This window comes from Mirounga angustirostris, unplaced genomic scaffold (genome assembly GCF_029215605.1).
Source record: "Mirounga angustirostris isolate CCGP_5_RB_7025 unplaced genomic scaffold, mMirAng1.0.hap1 SCAF_6, whole genome shotgun sequence".
Taxonomy (NCBI): Eukaryota; Metazoa; Chordata; class Mammalia; order Carnivora; family Phocidae; genus Mirounga; species Mirounga angustirostris.
In genome coordinates this window covers 46,179,652-46,197,438 of record NW_026991714.1, presented here as the reverse complement: position 1 = coordinate 46,197,438, position 17,787 = coordinate 46,179,652, and the positions used below count along the sequence as shown (strand labels likewise).

Below are 17,787 nucleotides of genomic sequence, written 5' to 3'. Positions count from 1 at the left end.
ATCTTTCTCCTTCACATGGAGACCTGGCATTCTTCTGTATGAACACAACATCTGCATGTATATCCAGACTGACCACCGTGGCTACTCACTTCCTTGATCTGCTCATCCCTTTCTCCACCATGTTCATCATCTAGAATATTTCTCCTACTGCTCCATCCTTATAGCTTTCACTCAATTATTCCCAATTCTCACTTCATCGACCCAACTGAATCTCAAGTCTTTTCATCTCTCAGAAACTTCCCAATCCAGCTGCCTACTCTTGTTTACTGACTTTTCCATCCAGCTTAGATTTCATGATCAATAATTTCAACTACTCCTTTGCCAATAATCTCAACTGCCATGCCCTCTTGCCCTTCCTGTTTTGCAACACTCTTCCTCTGGATGAACCCTACAGTTAGTTTACTCTGTCATCTCCCATACCACAGATGGAAAGTTCTGCAGAAGAAAATGACAATTACATAGATTGCCATCACTATAAGTACACCATCTCCAACCTCAATTCTACCCTCCTCTACTCCCATGGCTTCCATTGACACAAATACTTACAAATCTGTATCTGTAATGCAGACCCCATCTGAGGTCTAGAGTTTTGTATCTGACTACTAAACATCTCAACCTGGATACATCAGAGGCACTTTCAAACTTGACTTGCCCACAGCTGAACCCAGGCACCTTTGTTCCTTTTCTGAGGGAAGGACACTGCTGTCCACATGGCCCAGCTGGCCAACCCACAACAACATCCATCCTCTACTCTTCTTCTTTTCACACCTATCCATGTAATCAATTAATCCTGTTAATTCAGTTTCTTAAATACTACTAGAGTTTATCTGTTTTATTCCCCAAATACAGATCTGAACATCCCAGTCCTTCTTTAAATCCCTTTAACAGTAACCTATTTATAACTGATCTTCAGTTAATTATATATAATCACACTTACCCCAAATGTTGACATTATAGTTTTTCTCAGTTTTTCCAGCAACATTTGTTGCCTCACAAGTGTAACGACCAGTGTCTTGAACTTGAGCCTCTTCAATCTAAAAATAAAACCATGCTTTGAAACCTCAGTTTCTATTTCATAATTGGAGTTTTTCTATTAATGTTATTTGTGACTTCTTATTTTTCATGAGTATTCTAAAGGTTTTCAAACATATAGAAAGGAAAGAGAATAGTAAAGCATATGACTATATGCCCATCATCCACATTCAACACTTAAATCAAAATTCAACAATTTTCATCTATATCATACTTTGTTTTAATCTAATTAATATTAGTGACTGAAGGTCTAGAACGGCCTCTTAAATATAATTAAATAAAATTCAGATAAAATAACAAGAAAACACAATTTCTGAATAAGTTATTTAGGGCTTTAATATAGATAACCTTTATATAGCTAGGCTATTGTTCAGTAAAATAACACCTTTATTATTGGTTTATTACATGTCTTCTCCCTATACTGGGTTTGTAAGCTTCTTTTTTTAAAATTTTTATTTAAATTCTAGTTAACGTACAGTGCAATATTGGTTTTAGGAGTAGAATTCAGTGATTCATCACCTACATACAACACCCAGTGCTCATTATAACAAGTGCCCTCCTTAACACCCATCACCCATCTGGCCCATTCCCCACTCACTTCCCTCCATCAACACTCAGTTTATTCTCTTTCAAAGTCTCTTGTGGTTTGTTTCTCTCTCTCTTTTCCCCCCCTCTCATATGTTCATCTGTTTTGTTTCTTAAATTCTACAGATGAGCGAAATAATATGATATTTGTCTTCTCTCTGACTGACTTGTTTCACTTAGCATAATACATTCTAGCTCCATCCACATTGCTGCAAATAGCAAGACTTCATTTTTTTTGATGGCTGAGTAATAATATTTCATTGTGTATATATATGTATATATATACCACATCTTCCTTATCCATTCATCAGTCGATGGACATTTGGGCTCTCTCCATAGTCTAGCTCTTGTTGATAGTGCTGCTATAAACAGTGGGGTGCATGTACCCCTTTGAATCCATATTTTTGTATCCTTTGGGTAAATACCTAGTAGTGTAACTGCTGGATTATAGGGTGGTTCTATTTTTAACTTTTTGGGGAACCTCCATACTGTTTTCCAGAATGGCTGCATCAGTTTGCATTCCCACCTACAGTATAAGAGGGCTCCCCTTTCTCCACATCCTTGCCAATACTTTTTGTTTTCTGTGTTGTTAATTTTAGCCATTCTCACAGGTGTGAGGTGATACCTCCCTGTAGTTTTGAATTGTATTTCCTTGGTGATATTGAGCATTTTTTCATGTGTCTGTTAGCCATCTGGATGTCTTCTTTGGAAAAATGTCTATTTATGTCTTCTGCCTGTATCTTAACTGGATTATTTGTTTTTTGGGTGTTGAGTTATTTTTTTAAATTTTTTTTTTTTTTTTTTTTTATCTGTCAGAGAGAGAGAAAGCACAAGCAGGGGGAGCGGCAGGCAGAGGGAGAAGCAGGCTCCCTGCTGAGCAGAGAGCCTGATGTGGGACTTGATCCCAGGACCCTGGGATCATGACCCAAGCTGAAGGCATACATTTAACTGACTGAGGCGCCCAGACATCCCTGGGTATTGAGTCATATCAGTTCTTTATATATTTTGGATACTAACCCTTTATCAGATATGTCATTTGCAAATATCTTCTCCCATTCCATAGGCTACCTTTTAATTTTGTTGATGGTTTCCTTCACTGTGCAGAAGCTTTTTATCTTGAAGAAGTCCCAATAGTTCATTTTTCTTTTGTTTCCCCTGCCTCCAGTGACTTGTCTAGTAAGAAGTTGCTATGGGGGCACCTGGGTGGCTCAATTGGTTGAGTGTCTGACTCTTGGTTTCAGCTCATGTCATGATATCAGGGTCATGGGATTGAGCCCCAATCGGGTTTTGTGCTCAGTGGGGAGTCTGCTTGGGATCCTCTCCCTGTCCATCTTCCTCTGCTGCTCTCCCCCCACCTCAAATAAATATAAATCTTGAGAAAAAAAAAAAAAGAAGTTGTTATGGCCGAGGTCAAAGAGGTTGCTGCCTGTGTTCTCCTCAAGGATTTTGATGGTTTCCTGTCTCACACTTAGGTCTTTCATCCATTTTGAATTTACTTGGGTGTATGATGTAAGAAAATGGTCCCAGTCTCATTCTTCTTCATGTTGCTGTCCAGTTTCCCAACACCATTTGTTGAAGAGACTTTTTCCCATTGAGTATTCTGTCCTGTTTTGTTGAAGATTAGTTGATCATATAGTTCTGGGTCCATTTCTGGGTTTTCTACTCTGTTCCACTGATCTCTGTGTCTATTTTTGTGCCAGTACCATTCAGTCTTGATGACTACAGATTTGTAATACAGCTTGAAGTCCAGAATTGTGATGCCTCCAGCTTTTCTTTTCTTTTTCAGGACTTTGGTTACTCAGGGTCTTTTGTGGTTTCATACAAATTTTAGGATTGTTTATTCTAGCTCTGTGAAAAATGCTGGTGATATTTTGATAGGGATTGCATTAAATGTGTAGATAGCTTTGGGTAGTAGAGACATTTTAACAATGTTTGTTCTTCCAATCAATGAACATGGAATGGATTGGAAGAACAAATCCAATGCTCCAAGAATGGAGCATGAGCATTTTCTTTCTGTCCTCTTCAATTTCCTTCATAAGTGTTCTATACTTTTCAGAGTACAGATTTTTTACCTCTTTGGTTAGGTATATTCCTAGGTATCTTATGATTTTTGGTGCAATTGCAAATGTGACTGATTCCCTGATTGCTTTTTGTGCTGTTTCATTATTGATGTATAGAAACACAACAGATTTCTGCACATTGATTTTATATCTTGCAATTTTGTTGAATTCATGCATTAGTTCCAGCAATTTTTTCGTGGAGTCTTTCAGGTTTTCTACATAGAGTATATCACATCATCTGTAAATAGTGAAAGTTTGATTTCTTCCTTGCCTATTTGGATGCCTTTTATTTCTTTTTGTTGTTTGATTGCTGAGGCTAAGACTTCCAGTACTATGTTAAGTAGTAATGGCAAGAGTGGACACCCTTGTCTTGCTCCTGAGCATAGGGGAAAGGTTCTCAGTTTTTCCCACTGAGGATGATATTAGCTGTGGGTCTTTTATATATGGCCTCTATGATGTTAAGGTATGTTTCATCTAGCCCTATTTTGTTGAGGGTTTTTTTTTTCTTTAATCAAGAAAGAATGCTGGGGTGCCTGGGTGGCTCAGTCATTAAGCGTCTGCCTTTGGCTCAGGTCATGATCTCAGGGTCCTGGGATCGAGCCCTGCATCGGGCTCCCTGCTCTGTGGGAAGTCTGCTTCTCCCCCTCCCACTCCCCCTGCTTGTGTTCCCTCTCTCGCTGTGTCTCTCTCTGTCAAATAAATAAATAAAATCTTTAAAAAAAAAAAAAGAATGCTGTATTTTGTCAAATGCTTTTTCTGTATCTATTGACAGGATATTATCCTTTCTTTTATTGATGTGGTGTATCACATTGATTGTTTGTGAATACTGAACCACCTCTGAAGCCCAGAAATAAATCCCACTTGGTCATGGTGAATAATTCTTTTAAAGTACTGTTGAATTCCATTTGCTAGTATTTTATCAAGAATTTTTGCATTTATGTTCATCAGGGATATTGGCTTGTAAATCTCCTCTTTTAAAAAATTTAAATTCAATTACTTAACATATATTATTTGTTTCAGGGTTACAGGTCTGTGATTCATCAGTCTTATACAATACCCAGTGCTCATTACAACATATACCCCCCCCAATGTCCATCACCCAGGTACACCATCCCTCCATCCCCCACCCCTCCAGCAACCCTCAGTTTGTTTCCTATGATTAAGAGTCTCTTATGGTTTGTCTCCCTCTCTGGTTTCATCTTGTTTCATTTTTTTCTCTCTTCCCCTATGATCCTCTACCTTGTTTCTTAAATTCCATATATCAGTGAGATCATATGATACTTATCTTTCTCTGACTGATTCATTTTGCTTAGCATAATACCCTCTAGTTCCAGCCATGTCATTGCAAATGGCAAGATTTCATTTTTTGATGGCTGCATAATATTCCATTATATATATATATATACACACTCACACCCCACATCTTTATCCATTCATCTGTCAATGGACATCTGGGCTCTTTCCATAGTTTGGCTATTGTGGACATTGCTGCTATAAACATTGGGATGCATGTGCCCCTTCGGATCACTACATTTGTATCTTTGGGGTAAATACTTAGTAGTGCAATTGCTGGGTTGTAGGGTAGCTCTATTTTCAACTTTTTGGGGAACCTCCATACAGTTTTCCAGAGTGGCTGCACCAGCTTGCATTCCCACCAACAGTATAAGTAGGTTCCCCTTTCTCTGCATCCTCGGCAACATCTGTCGTTACCTGACTTGTTAATTTTAGCCATTTTGACTGGTGTGAGGTGGTATCTCATTGAGGTTTTGATCTGTATTTCCCTGATGTTGAGTGATGTTGAGCATTTTTTCATGTGCCTGTTGGCCATTTGGATGTCTTCTCTGGAGAAATGTCTGTTCGTGTCTTCTGCCCATTTCTTCATTAGATTATTTGCTGTTTGGGTGTTGAGTTTGATAAGTTCTTTATAGATTTTGGATACTAGCCCTTTATCTGATATGTCATTTGCAAATATCTTCTCCCATTCTGTGGGTTGTCTTTTGGTTTTGTCGACTGTTTCCTTTGCTGTGCAAATGCTTTTTATCTTGATGAAGTCCCAACAGTTCATTTTTGCTTTTGTTTCCCTTGCCTTTGGAGATGTGTCTAGCATGTAATTCTTTTTAGTAGGATTTTTGTCTAGTTTTGGAATCAAAGTAATGCTAGCCTCATTGAAGGAGTTTGGAAGTTTTCTTTCCATTTCTATTTTTTGAAACAGTTTGAGAAGGATAGGTATTAATTTTTCTTTAAATTTCTGGTAGAATTCCCCGGGGAAGCCATTGGCCTTGGACTTTTGTCTGTTGGAAGATTTTTGAATACTGATTCAATTTTCTTTGCTGGTTATGGGTCTGTGCAAATTTTCTATTTTGTCCTGTTTCAGTTTTGGTAGTTTGTATGTTTACAATCTAGGAATCTAAGAATTTGTCCATTTCTTCCAGATTGCCCAGTTTGTTGGCACATAATTTTTCATAATATTCTCTTATGATTATTTGTATTTCTGTGTTGTTAGTTGTGTTCTCTCCTCTTTCATTTGTGATTTTATTTACTTGGGGCCTTTCTCTTTTCTTTTTGATAAGTCTTGGCCATAGCAATGTTTTTCTAGATATGTCTCCTGAGGCAAGGGAAATAAAAGCAAAAATAAACTGTTGGGCGTTCATCAAGATAAAAAGCTCTGCACAGCAAAAGAAACAATAAACAAAACTAAAAGGCAACCTACAGAATGGGAAAAGATATTTGCAAATGACATATATGATAAAGCGTTAGTATCCAAAATATATAAAGAACTGATACAACTCAACACCCAAAAAACAAATAAGCCAGTTAAAAAATGGGCAGAAGACATGGACAGACATTTCTCCAAAGAAGACATACAGATGGCCAATAGACACATGACTCATTTATCATCAGAGAAATACAAATCAAAACTACAATGAGGTATCACCTCACACCTGTCAGAATGGCTAAAATAAAAAACACAAAGAACAAGTGTTGGCAAGGTTGTGGAAAAAGCAAAACTCTCGTACTGTTGGTGGGAATGCAAGCTGGTGCAGCCATTCTGGAAAACAGTATGGAGTTTCCTCAGAAAGTTAAAAATAGAACTACCCTATGATCCAATCATCACACTACTGGATACCTACCCCCAAAATACAGAAACACTAATTCAAAGTGACACATGCACCCCTATGTTTATGCAGCATTATTTATAATAGCCAAATTATGGAAGCAGTCCAAGTGCCCACTGATAGATAAATGGATAATGGAGATTTTATAATACACACACACACACACACACACACACACATATATGAGATATATATATATCTGACATATGTGATCACATATCATATATATGTAGGAATGGAATGTTATTCAGCCATAAACAAGAATGAAATCTGGCCATTTGCAACAACATGGATGTAGCTAGAGGGTATAACATTAAATTAAATAAGTCCATCAGAGAAAGACAAATACCAAATGATTTCACTTATATATGAAATTTTAAAACAAAACAAACGAACAAAGGGAAAAGAAGAGAAAGAGAAACAAGCCAAGAAACAGATTCTTAATTATACAGATCAAAATGATGGTCACCAGAGGAGAGGTGGGTGGAGGGATGGGTGAAATAGGTAAAGGGGATTAAGGAGGGCACTTGTTGTGATGAGCACTGGGTGTTGTATGTAAGTGATGAATCACTATATTGTACACCTGAAACTAATAAAACACTGTATGTTAACTATACTGGAATTAAAATAAAAACTTAATAAAAAAGATGTATTGATTTCCTAGTGTGTTCCAGGCAAAATAACACGGTAAGAATCTATTACTTTACCTGGTTGTGGATGTGCATGAATTGTTTTGGGAAATGCACAGGTAAGATAGTCTTAACTGACCAATTTTGTCTGAGTTCTGTAGAAGTTTTTATTTCCATGAGGTCCTCTCTGTACACCCCTCAGTGGGACCTGCACATTTCAGGGTGCCTGGCCAGCCTCTGTGGTAGAAATTCAATAGATCCCAGGATTTCTTCACCCTCACCTTTCTTTTGGCTTCCCAAACTTATTGAGATCTGTGCCCTGAAGAAATCAACTTCTAAACTCTGAGATGTGCCAAGACATTTCTAATCACACATAGCTCTCCCCGCCCAGTGCTGGGACTTGTGTTCATACAATTGTCTCCCTCTGTCATTTGGTCAGAGCAGGGGTGCAGGGGTTTGAGAATACTACCAGTTGATTTCTAGAGCTCTGGGTCTGCCTCTGAGCATGGCCAGTGCTTTTTGCTTTTCTCCCCTATATAGCTCAATTGACTTATCCTACGTTCCTCCACCAGTTTTTCCAGCTTTTCCTTCTTTACCCAGCTCCACTATTACAGATTATAATTCCTAAAATCTCTACTTGGTTGCCTCTAACACACAGCTTCATATTCCCTCTCATTCTCTCCCATGTTTCTGCTCTCCTTATATAAGCTTCTCAGCTTCCTATGTGCTGATACCATCATCCATTTCTCAAGACTCCCTTTGTTTGCCAGTAATAACCTTCCTTTACCAAGAGGCTATGTGGCAGAGTGGTTAGTAGCATGCGTTTTAAAGCTAAATTCCCTGTATTCAAATCCCATTTCTGACACTTAGTAACTGTGGGCAGATTACTTAGCCATTCTTTCAATTTCTCAATAGGGTTATTATGAGGACTTTATAAACATTCCAATAGCTTATTACTTCCTGAATACTAATTCCTTTGTATTTTTTTTAAGATTACTTATTTATTTGAGAGGGAGGGAGAGAGAGAGAGAGCAAGTGAGAACATAAGAGCAGGGGGAAGAAGAAGCAGACTCACCGCTGAGCAGAGAGCCTGACTCAGGGCTTGATCCCAGCACTCTGAGATCAAGACCTGAGCCGAACGCAGACGCTTAACCTACTGAGCCACCCAGATGTCCCCTGAATCCCAATTCCTTAAACTGGTTTTCAATGTTAGCTCTTATTTCACTCAAATCAACGTTGTCAATATTATTTCCAAATATTCACTTGGTTAAATTCCCTGTTTCAGCCACACTAGCTTACTTGCTTTCCTTAATCAGGCCTTTTGTCCCATCTACACATAAAAAGTCAAGTAGCCTTCCAAGATTTCCAGGTAACCACAGCCTCACCTTTCACTATCCTCCTAAAATGTATTACCTGTACCATCCAAATAGTAATTAACTCACACTTACAGTACGTACTGCATTTTCAATGGAACTGTTAATTTTCATCTTTTTATGCAAACTTGGAAGAAACTCAGGGTAGGAAATGTGTCTATTTTTCACATCGTATGCAGAGCACCTAGAATGGGTATTTATTTGCTGAGTAGTTGAATGACTAAAAATGAAGCACTCGTTAAAATAGTTCTATATTTTCCCAGAAGCATTTTTGGATGGCTTCTGGCTACAAATATGGATAGACAAATATCTAAATCTTACTAAGCATAAAGTTTTAAAATATTACAAACCTCATTAATAAAAGGGTACCTATAATTTTACAAGATGAAATTAGAACACTTGTAGACAGGCATGTTTACAACCAAAGCCATGAGCTTAGGAATAATATAAGAAGAAGTAAATGAATCTCTAGGCTTACCTTTAACACAGTTCCATTTTCAGAGATACTGAGGCCTGGTTTCTTCAGCAACGGGCGGCCATCCTTTAACCAAGTCAAAGTAGGTGGGGGGATAGCATCACTCTGACATAGTAACTCCACAGCTTGGCTAATGAGGACAGAGATGTTCTGTTCTTCTCCCATAATATTTGGTGGAACTAAGTGAAAGAAGGGTTTTCCCTCAGGATAAAACAGGCCAACACACTGTTTTATCTTTTTTAAGCATCAGGACATATACCAAATAACTTTATTAGTTCTTTTAAGATGTAGGATCACAATAATTCTAACATACCCTCGTTGCATCATTTGGTTCAGAATCAAATACTAAGAAATCACTGATTAATATGTTCCTATTGAACAGAAATACTTTTCACTAACTTTTCACTTTAAGAAGTTTTAGAACTGGAAGTTCTCACCAAGTGCTTATTTCAGAAACTTTTTGAATTAGATGTTACTGCTTAAGATTTCCAAAGTAATAAATTACTCATGAAGCATTTTGGAAATAAATAACAATAATTAAAAGCATATATACTTTTGATATTTCTTTATATCTTTTGCAAAAGAAAATAAATTTTATAGACACAGAGGCAAAATTAAAAAATAGAATCGAAAGAGACCACCTAGCCCCACCTCATGGTATGTAAAACACGAAGTAGGTGACAGACAATAGCTTATTTGAAATAATGTGACTAATTTGTGGTAAAGCTAGGAGTTGAGTCTTCTGATTTGCAGTTTAGAGCTCTTTTTGGTTTTCCATGATACCTTGTCAGCTTTCTATGGAATAAAGACCATGTGGGATAAATGACACAATAAAGAACAAAATGAAAGCAGTGACCAGCTGTATAACATATAATTACATAAAAAGAGGAAATGAGTTGAGATTTTAATGAGATTAAAATTAGAATCCCCTGGCTATCAAGCTTGTCAGATGTTGAAATGTGTTCTTGGAGAAGTCTAAGGAATCTCCTTCCCTTGGGTGTATTAAAATATAGAGTAAACAAGCATTTGTCTCAGATGGTTTAGGTACAGTCCTGCCAAGAATGAGAGGGTTTGCTCCATAACCTCTCAAGGACTCTTTCAGGACTGTATTTATAATAATTCAAAAAACACAAACTAACGATGAAATCAGGCCTGTTATAAAGGGCCACTGAAAAAACAGAGAGGAATTTCCTTGGCCACTTCTCACTAAATCCCATAACTACTCAGGATTGTAGGAAATGTACCATATTTTTAGTATTTTTTTCTTTTAATAAGAAAGGTTAAGCTGCACTGAAATGAATCCTAAGGGACTTGCCAAATGCTTTGATATAAATAAGATTTTTGTGGTAAGGATTGTTATTATAGTTCATTAGCCATTGTTTCAGGCTGGATCCTGCAGCATGTGGCAAAATGACAATGACTGCAATAGGTTTTGATGAGTAACACTGCAGTTCTGTAACCAGGAGGTTTCTCTGCTACCATGTCTCCTACAGAGGGAAAGGCATTAAACTAAAGGCCATTTTCTTGTACTGTTTCTGGATGCAGGATCTGTGCTAAATCCAAAGGAACTGATGTCATGATGCAAAGAAATGCCATGCACAATAGTTGGAATAGACTAATGGAGCTTTTGTGCAGAGATTCCTGATTCTGCTCAGTTTAATAGCACATAGACATCTGGCTCTCAATAAGCTTAAAGTAATCTATGGGGACCAGAAAACAGTGGAATTGTTTTTAATATGTGAGACATTAGATAAAAGATATACAACTAGTCTGAGATTAAAACTGCTATAATACTAGCAAAATCAGCACAATTAGTGCCATTTTCTAAGATATTATGAAAACAGAGACATTCACCAGTCTTAGCACAGGAAGTCCTAAATAAAAGAGCCAATTTAACAGCTTGAAAGTAATTTCAGGTAAAGTCCGGTCTCAGTGGACAAAAAAGTACCGTAACTGCATAAAAATGTTTATCTTAGAGTATTTATAGAATTTACAAAAAAGCATGAATTCTTTACGACTACTTGTAGAAGTAAAAGTCAGAAATAATTCAAGAAAGCAGAATGTTAATTTATTTCTAAATATTTTTCCTCCAATTATTTTTCTTTATGGCTAAATGAGTTGAATCAAGTTCAAAAAGAAACCAGACTTTTTTTTTAAATTGAGAGGAAAAATGCAAAAACAATAGAGTATTTGTTTCTTAAGGAACATAAATAAAAGCAAATCTAATTATAGCTGAGGATATATATTACTGAAATGCCTCTATGTTTTCTGTCCTTTCATTTCCAACTTTTTGTTTAGTCTGAGAAGAGAACGAGTCTCTACCCTTTAGATCTCAGCTTCCTTAGATGTTATCCTTACTTAGCTTTGTGGTTATATTGCTTAGGAAGGGGGTTATCATGTCTGTTTCTCATCCTATGCATTATACTTGTTAAATTTAATTATCAAAATCAGCACAGCTGTAGGGTTACACTTGTTGAGATGCTGGAGCATGTGTGATCTCTAACAAAGTTCTCTGAGCTTAGGTTTAAGTAAAGGTACGGGAATCTCAATCATTTCAAAACCCAATTCTCTTGTTTTAGCACCTCAGAATATAGTAAAATATACCCTGAATTTATACCAAGGGGAAATATTTTAATGAACTACTCTTGCAATTGTAAGGAAAGCTATTTTATCCATTGTCTACTCCTCTTATCACCCCCATACTCTACAATGTAAATCTAAGGGAGATTGGTCACTGGAGATGAACATTCATTAGGCTCCAATGAGACACGAGATTGTCAAGGTTATTGCTACAAATATAGGAATATAATATATGGAAATAATACTAATAGGGGAGCACAGATTGGAAACTAATTTCAGATTAAGAGTCTGAAATTTTACATTTCTTTAACTGCTTGCTGTGCACCTATATTCAAATGCTAAGCATATGTAAATGTTAGCTAACCATCTGACTTTTATAACAGAAGAAAGATCCCAGTTTTCAGACCAAAAGGGTGGTATGGAAATGGCTTGGCAAATGATAAAAAATAGTGAGTTTTTATGACTGCTGGAAAATACCAACTCTCTATCACCTCTCTGGTATACTTTTGACACCAACCCATGTAGAAACAGAAGGAGCCAATCCTAGATTTTCAGTCCTGACTAAAACCCAGCAAATGCTCATGTCACCCCTCTGTTTGCTTGCTAATTATTGAAGGAGCTTTTGTATCACATACTTAGATTGACTGATGACATAAAACATAAAAACATAAAAATGACCCAGTTAGATTTAAGGGAAGGAGTAGATTCCCTGGGGTTAGACATTTTAGTCCCATCTGTTATCTGTGACACAGAGCACCAGCAAAGCTGGAGGCTGGATGTGGACCCATGTCTACTGCAGAAGCAATAGAAAAGAGAGAGCATAGAGAGCCCTTTGGTAGTTTACTAATGCCAACTGGGACTTTCAAGATCCATTAGATATGTAATTTAGCCATGTTGTAACAAGGTTTCTTTTTTTAATTAAAAAACTATGATTTATAAGTTACTTGTAATTGTTACATTTACTTTTGGCAAACTTATAAAGAGGAGTCAACTGACATGATCTGGAGGTAAAAAAAAAAAAGATATATTTTGAATAGGAGTGAACTACTTGGAAGTGAGGTGGGACTTAGAGAGGATTGTACACCTGAATGAAACTAACATAACACTGTATGTTAATTATACTGGAATTAAAATAGGAAAAACCCAGATACTCTTTGAGGGGCCATGGGGAAACAATTCCATTATTCCATGACCAAGGAATATAATGCAAATAAGACACTGAAAAAAGCCTAAAACAGCCCTAAATGCAAAGGTAAACTAAAATGTGGAATGAAAAACACATCCTACGAATGGAGGTCAATTAGGATTGAACTTTGTTGAGGAGAACTTCTGCTGTGATAAAATTAGACATTTCCTTTTGTACCTTATGGCTGCATCATAGGTAGGAAAAAACCTGAATTTTCTCTAAATTTATGCTTAACTTTTGCTTCTCAAATAGCCTTTAATTCATAGACATCGTATTGACTACAAAATATGCTGATTATAAATATAAAAGTAATAAAATCAAGTCTTTGAGTAGAATAGATCAAGAGAGCTACTTGAACAGATGCTCCTTTCAGTGAGAAGATTATATCTTCCAAATTGCTAAACTGCTCTCCATAGTCATGCTCTTTAGAGTATTCTATGAAACCAACACCTAGCATTTTAATTTCTCAGAACTTTGAGAAAGGAAAATCAGACAAAGTCAAATATAAAGCAGAAAGGTAGAATTTGATTTGAATTGATACTATAAAATCATTTCTATTGCTCATGGTTCTTTATTGTCAACAACTCCCTTTAACTTCTTCAATGATTTTAGGAATTAAATACATCTATATTAGAACAGAAATAATTATTAAAATATTTCACCGTATACTCTGAGGTCAATGTCCCTTTGTTTCTCCCCAGCAGCATTCACTGCCACACAGGTATATCTCCCAGTATCACTGATTTGAGCGCTGGTCAGTGCTACGATGCGGCCTCCAGACAGAACCTTTCAATGATAAGAAAGATAAATAGCCAACATGCCCCTCTGAGAAAAAGCCCTTTTTTCTCCTATTTTCTGAGGTTAATCAATTGACATTTGCCTCCAGAAAGATTTCCACTTGGATGTTTTATTTTATTTATTTTTCCACTTGGATATTTTAAAGTGGGCAAGCTTCATATAATCTACTTCTTATCCTCTCTTTGAAAGAAGCCTGTGAAAAGCTAGAACCAAACTCGGAAATAACCACTGAAAACAAGTCCCTATGTACAAAGTCAAGTGAAGGTCCAATCTCATCCATCCTTACTGCAGAGAGAGAAAAAGCCACCAGGGGAAAAAGATGAGAAAAAGTGGGAATAAGAGCAGCTAATCTTCCTTCTAGTTTTCTTGGTTAGGATAAGTAAGAAGTTATAATTAATAGCAAAGTAGCAGCCAAATAAATTAATTAGTCGCATTCATGGCTCTTTTATCCCATTGGTCTAGTTGTACTTCTAAAATACTGACATTAACTCTGGATCTTCTATGGTCCCAAATTCTTCGAGCAGTGGATTTTTGAGAAAAACTAAAGTAGAATGGTGGGAAAACTAAGTTCTCTACTAGGCAAAATAAAATTAAAGTACACTTTAAAGGAGATATGTGTGCTTCTATAATTTTAATTTTGAGTCAATGTGAAGCACTTAAACTGCTTTCTCAGATTCAAATTTCATTTCTATAATGTTGCCTTTCTAATTTTTCTTACTTTATTACTTAATGTTTTTGTAAAATTAAATATACCCTATATGGTTCTCTAATTCATGAATGTTTCCAAACATTTTAATATAAATTTTAGGAGGAAATTACTGTTTTTGTTGTTGATGAACACTTCTTTGTGCAAGGTATCTTTTGTGCTGGTGGCAGGGAATGGGGATGGGGAGGTAGGTAGAAAGTAAAACAAATGGTCAAAATATAGTATCTACATATGAAATAAAAGATTTCTTAGATGTACTGAGCTTTTAAAGAACTGTTTAGAAATCCCAATTGTGTGGCTATGGTAATTATGGATATAAATGTGTATATTTTTGGATAACCTTTGTTAATTCTTATTCTCCAAATCTTGTTAACAGGTTTACCTGTTCATACTGTATTTAATAATCAGGTGGTAGACTACCCTTAAGACATGACAGAAAGTACCTGTAACCCGTTAGCAAAACTAGAGACAGGGCTCCCATCTTTCAACCAGGTCAGACTTGGGGCAGGGATTCCTCTGGCTTCACATTCTAACCTCACCAAGTTATTAACCACCACTGCCACCATGTTATTGCTGCCAGAAATCGATGGGGGCACTGAAAAGAAATAAAAAGGTAAATAAAAGTAAGATATATTAATATCACAGAATATTTCACCTAAAATAATGAGTAGTATATATAATGTCTACAGTTGTGTTTCCACATGTGGGTTTTTCATGGTTTTGTTTTGAGTTCTTTAACATCATTTATTTGAGATTCTAATCACAGCTATCCAATTATCAATAATTTCCATTTTACAGATGAGGAAAAGGAGGCTTTCCTACTTTGTTTAGGAAATCCAGTTTTTAATGCCAGAGTGCACTTTTATTTCTTGATTTCCAGGTGTGTGTGTGTGTGGGTGTGTATGTGTGTGTCTTCCTCCACTGTATCCCTGACAACTACATTGTCTTAAAAGCATCATTAGAGGTAATAACTTAAAATCTTTGTTTGACCAAATCTATGATTTTGATAGACAATATTTACAAAGAGGGTTATTGTCATTAGCTGATAAGATTGTTGATAACTATTTCAACAGTTCATCTAAAGCAAATTGAAGTTCAACAGCATGGGAAACTAGAGCATTTTAATAGGAATCAGGAAATAAAAACAGTCATCAGTTTCAGAACACTGCATCTTTAAATAAAGATGACAAAACACACTATTCACAACTAAAATTTTATAGAAGCACTTAATCATTTTGAATGCATTTTTACCCCAGCATGAATCTAGGAGAAGTGCCACTAACCATGGACCTGCAGACTATAAAATAACTCTGTAGCTCCAGCTGAGTTGATGGCTACACATTTATATATGCCAGCATCAGTTATCTGGGCACTTTCGATATCAATGATCTGTCCTCTCTTCAAGAAAGTCACACCGGTGGAACCTGAGAGTGGACGATTATCTTTGTACCATGTAATAACTGCAGGGGGAAGAAGAAAGAAGTCCATCTATTTAAATTTTTTCTTTTAAAGCTCGATGCCTCCAAATTGGAGGTTAACTAAAATAATAAGAACTGCTTTATTCTTAGGCTTATCATTCAAGCTTAATCAGTTTAAATACCTCTTTAGGATATTTTTGAGGAGGAGGTAACCCTAGGAAAAACAGGAAAAGCCAAGCCAATATAAGAGTCCTGAAAATGAAATTATAAAGCAAATATTCTTTATGTTATCTCTAATGTATCAATATTGTTTGATTGCAAACTTTTAACCAATTCTATTTCTTTTTGTTGTATATATTCCTGTCATCTATAAAAATTTTGTCTATGCATTTGATCAAAACCAAAGACTGTACACACTATTAGCCTAAAAAATTATATTGTTATTGATTCATATTAATAACTTACCAGTGATGAGAATCAACAAAAAGAATAATATTCTCGTTAATTGACTGATTTATAAAGATAATCAATTTGAACTAGAGAAAAAAATGTTTTTCAACATAAGTGTATAAAAAACTACCATTGGGGGTTTTGTGGCCACAGTAAGGACCATAAGACAATTAGTTATTCACATATTTCTACCTTGTTTAAATGGGTAAATTATTTCATGCAGCTAGAAGCAATGAAAATTCAAAAATGCCATCCACCTAATTATATCCTTATCACTGCTTTACCCTTGGAATGTATTCCATAATCTTTCCTTTATTAGCAATTACTATATTGTGCTCATAAACAGATTTAGCTTTTTCCAGAAATCTTAAAATGTCACTAAGTTAGGGAGTCCACAAGTAAACCTACCAGGAAAGGGATTTCCAGCTGCCTTACACTCCAACTGAATGGGGTTGTTCACCACCACGGTCTCATTCAGCATCTTCCCTGCATCCTCCAGACTAGGTGGTTCTACAAGAAGCCCAAACATAATTAATTCACATAAGTAGAATATTTAAACTGATACTATATGCTCAGTGGAAATTATCATTCCTTTCTGTCTTTTACATATATACACTGATATACTTGGAACAAAAGTATTCTAATTTTTTTTTAAAGATTTTATTTATTTATTTGACAGAGAGAGACAGTGAAAGAGGGAACACAAGCAGGCAGAGTGGGAGAGGGAGAAGCAGGCTCCCCGCTGAACAGAGAGCCCGATGCGGGGCTCGATCCCAGGACCCTGGGATCATGACCTGAGCCGAAGGCAGACGCTTAACGACTGAGCCACCCAGGTGCCCCCAAAAGTATTCTATTAAGTAGAACTGAAGAACAGGATAAAAAAAGGATCTTGGGGCACCTGGGTGACTCAGTCTGTTGGGCATCTGCCTTTGGCTCAGGTCATGATCTCTGGGTCCTTGGACTGAGCCCTGCATCGGGTTTCCTGCTCAGCGGGGAATCTACTTCTCTCTCTCTCTCCTTCTGCCCATACCCCACGGCTTATTCTCTCTCTCTCTCACACACAAATAAATAAATAAAATCTCTTAAAAAATAGAATAAATACATATAAATTTATCTTTAAAAAGATCTTAATAAGTTTTCAGGATCATTAGTTCTTTTGTCCCCAGTAGGAAAATCCTCAGAATTATAGATTAGCAGGATAGTAAAGAAAGTTAAAGGACTATTTTTTTATTCCAATTAATCTGATTGGTCTGATGATGAATTGCCTTTAACAAGAAGAAGTAAGCTATCCCATTTGAACTCTTCCAGTAAAAGGGAAATCAATATTTCTCATAATATCTGACTTTATCTTCAGATAGTACTATCTTAAACCATTTCAG

The 17,787-nt window shown here is 36.3% G+C and overlaps 1 protein-coding gene across 2 annotated transcripts in view; it reads right to left on the bottom strand.

The window, feature by feature from the left end:
* HMCN1 (hemicentin 1) overlaps positions 1-17,787 on the bottom strand; it is a 482,205-nt gene that overhangs the window by 144,275 nt on the left and 320,143 nt on the right. For both annotated transcript variants that reach the window (XM_064594231.1, XM_064594232.1), the window contains exons 37-42: positions 16,817-16,918; positions 15,824-16,000; positions 14,984-15,135; positions 13,699-13,822; positions 9,274-9,449; positions 938-1,034 (exon numbers count right to left, since the gene is read on the bottom strand). In XM_064594231.1, coding sequence (XP_064450301.1) covers positions 938-1,034; positions 9,274-9,449; positions 13,699-13,822; positions 14,984-15,135; positions 15,824-16,000; positions 16,817-16,918 — 828 coding nt within the window. The remainder of the gene's footprint in view (positions 1-937; positions 1,035-9,273; positions 9,450-13,698; positions 13,823-14,983; positions 15,136-15,823; positions 16,001-16,816; positions 16,919-17,787) is intronic.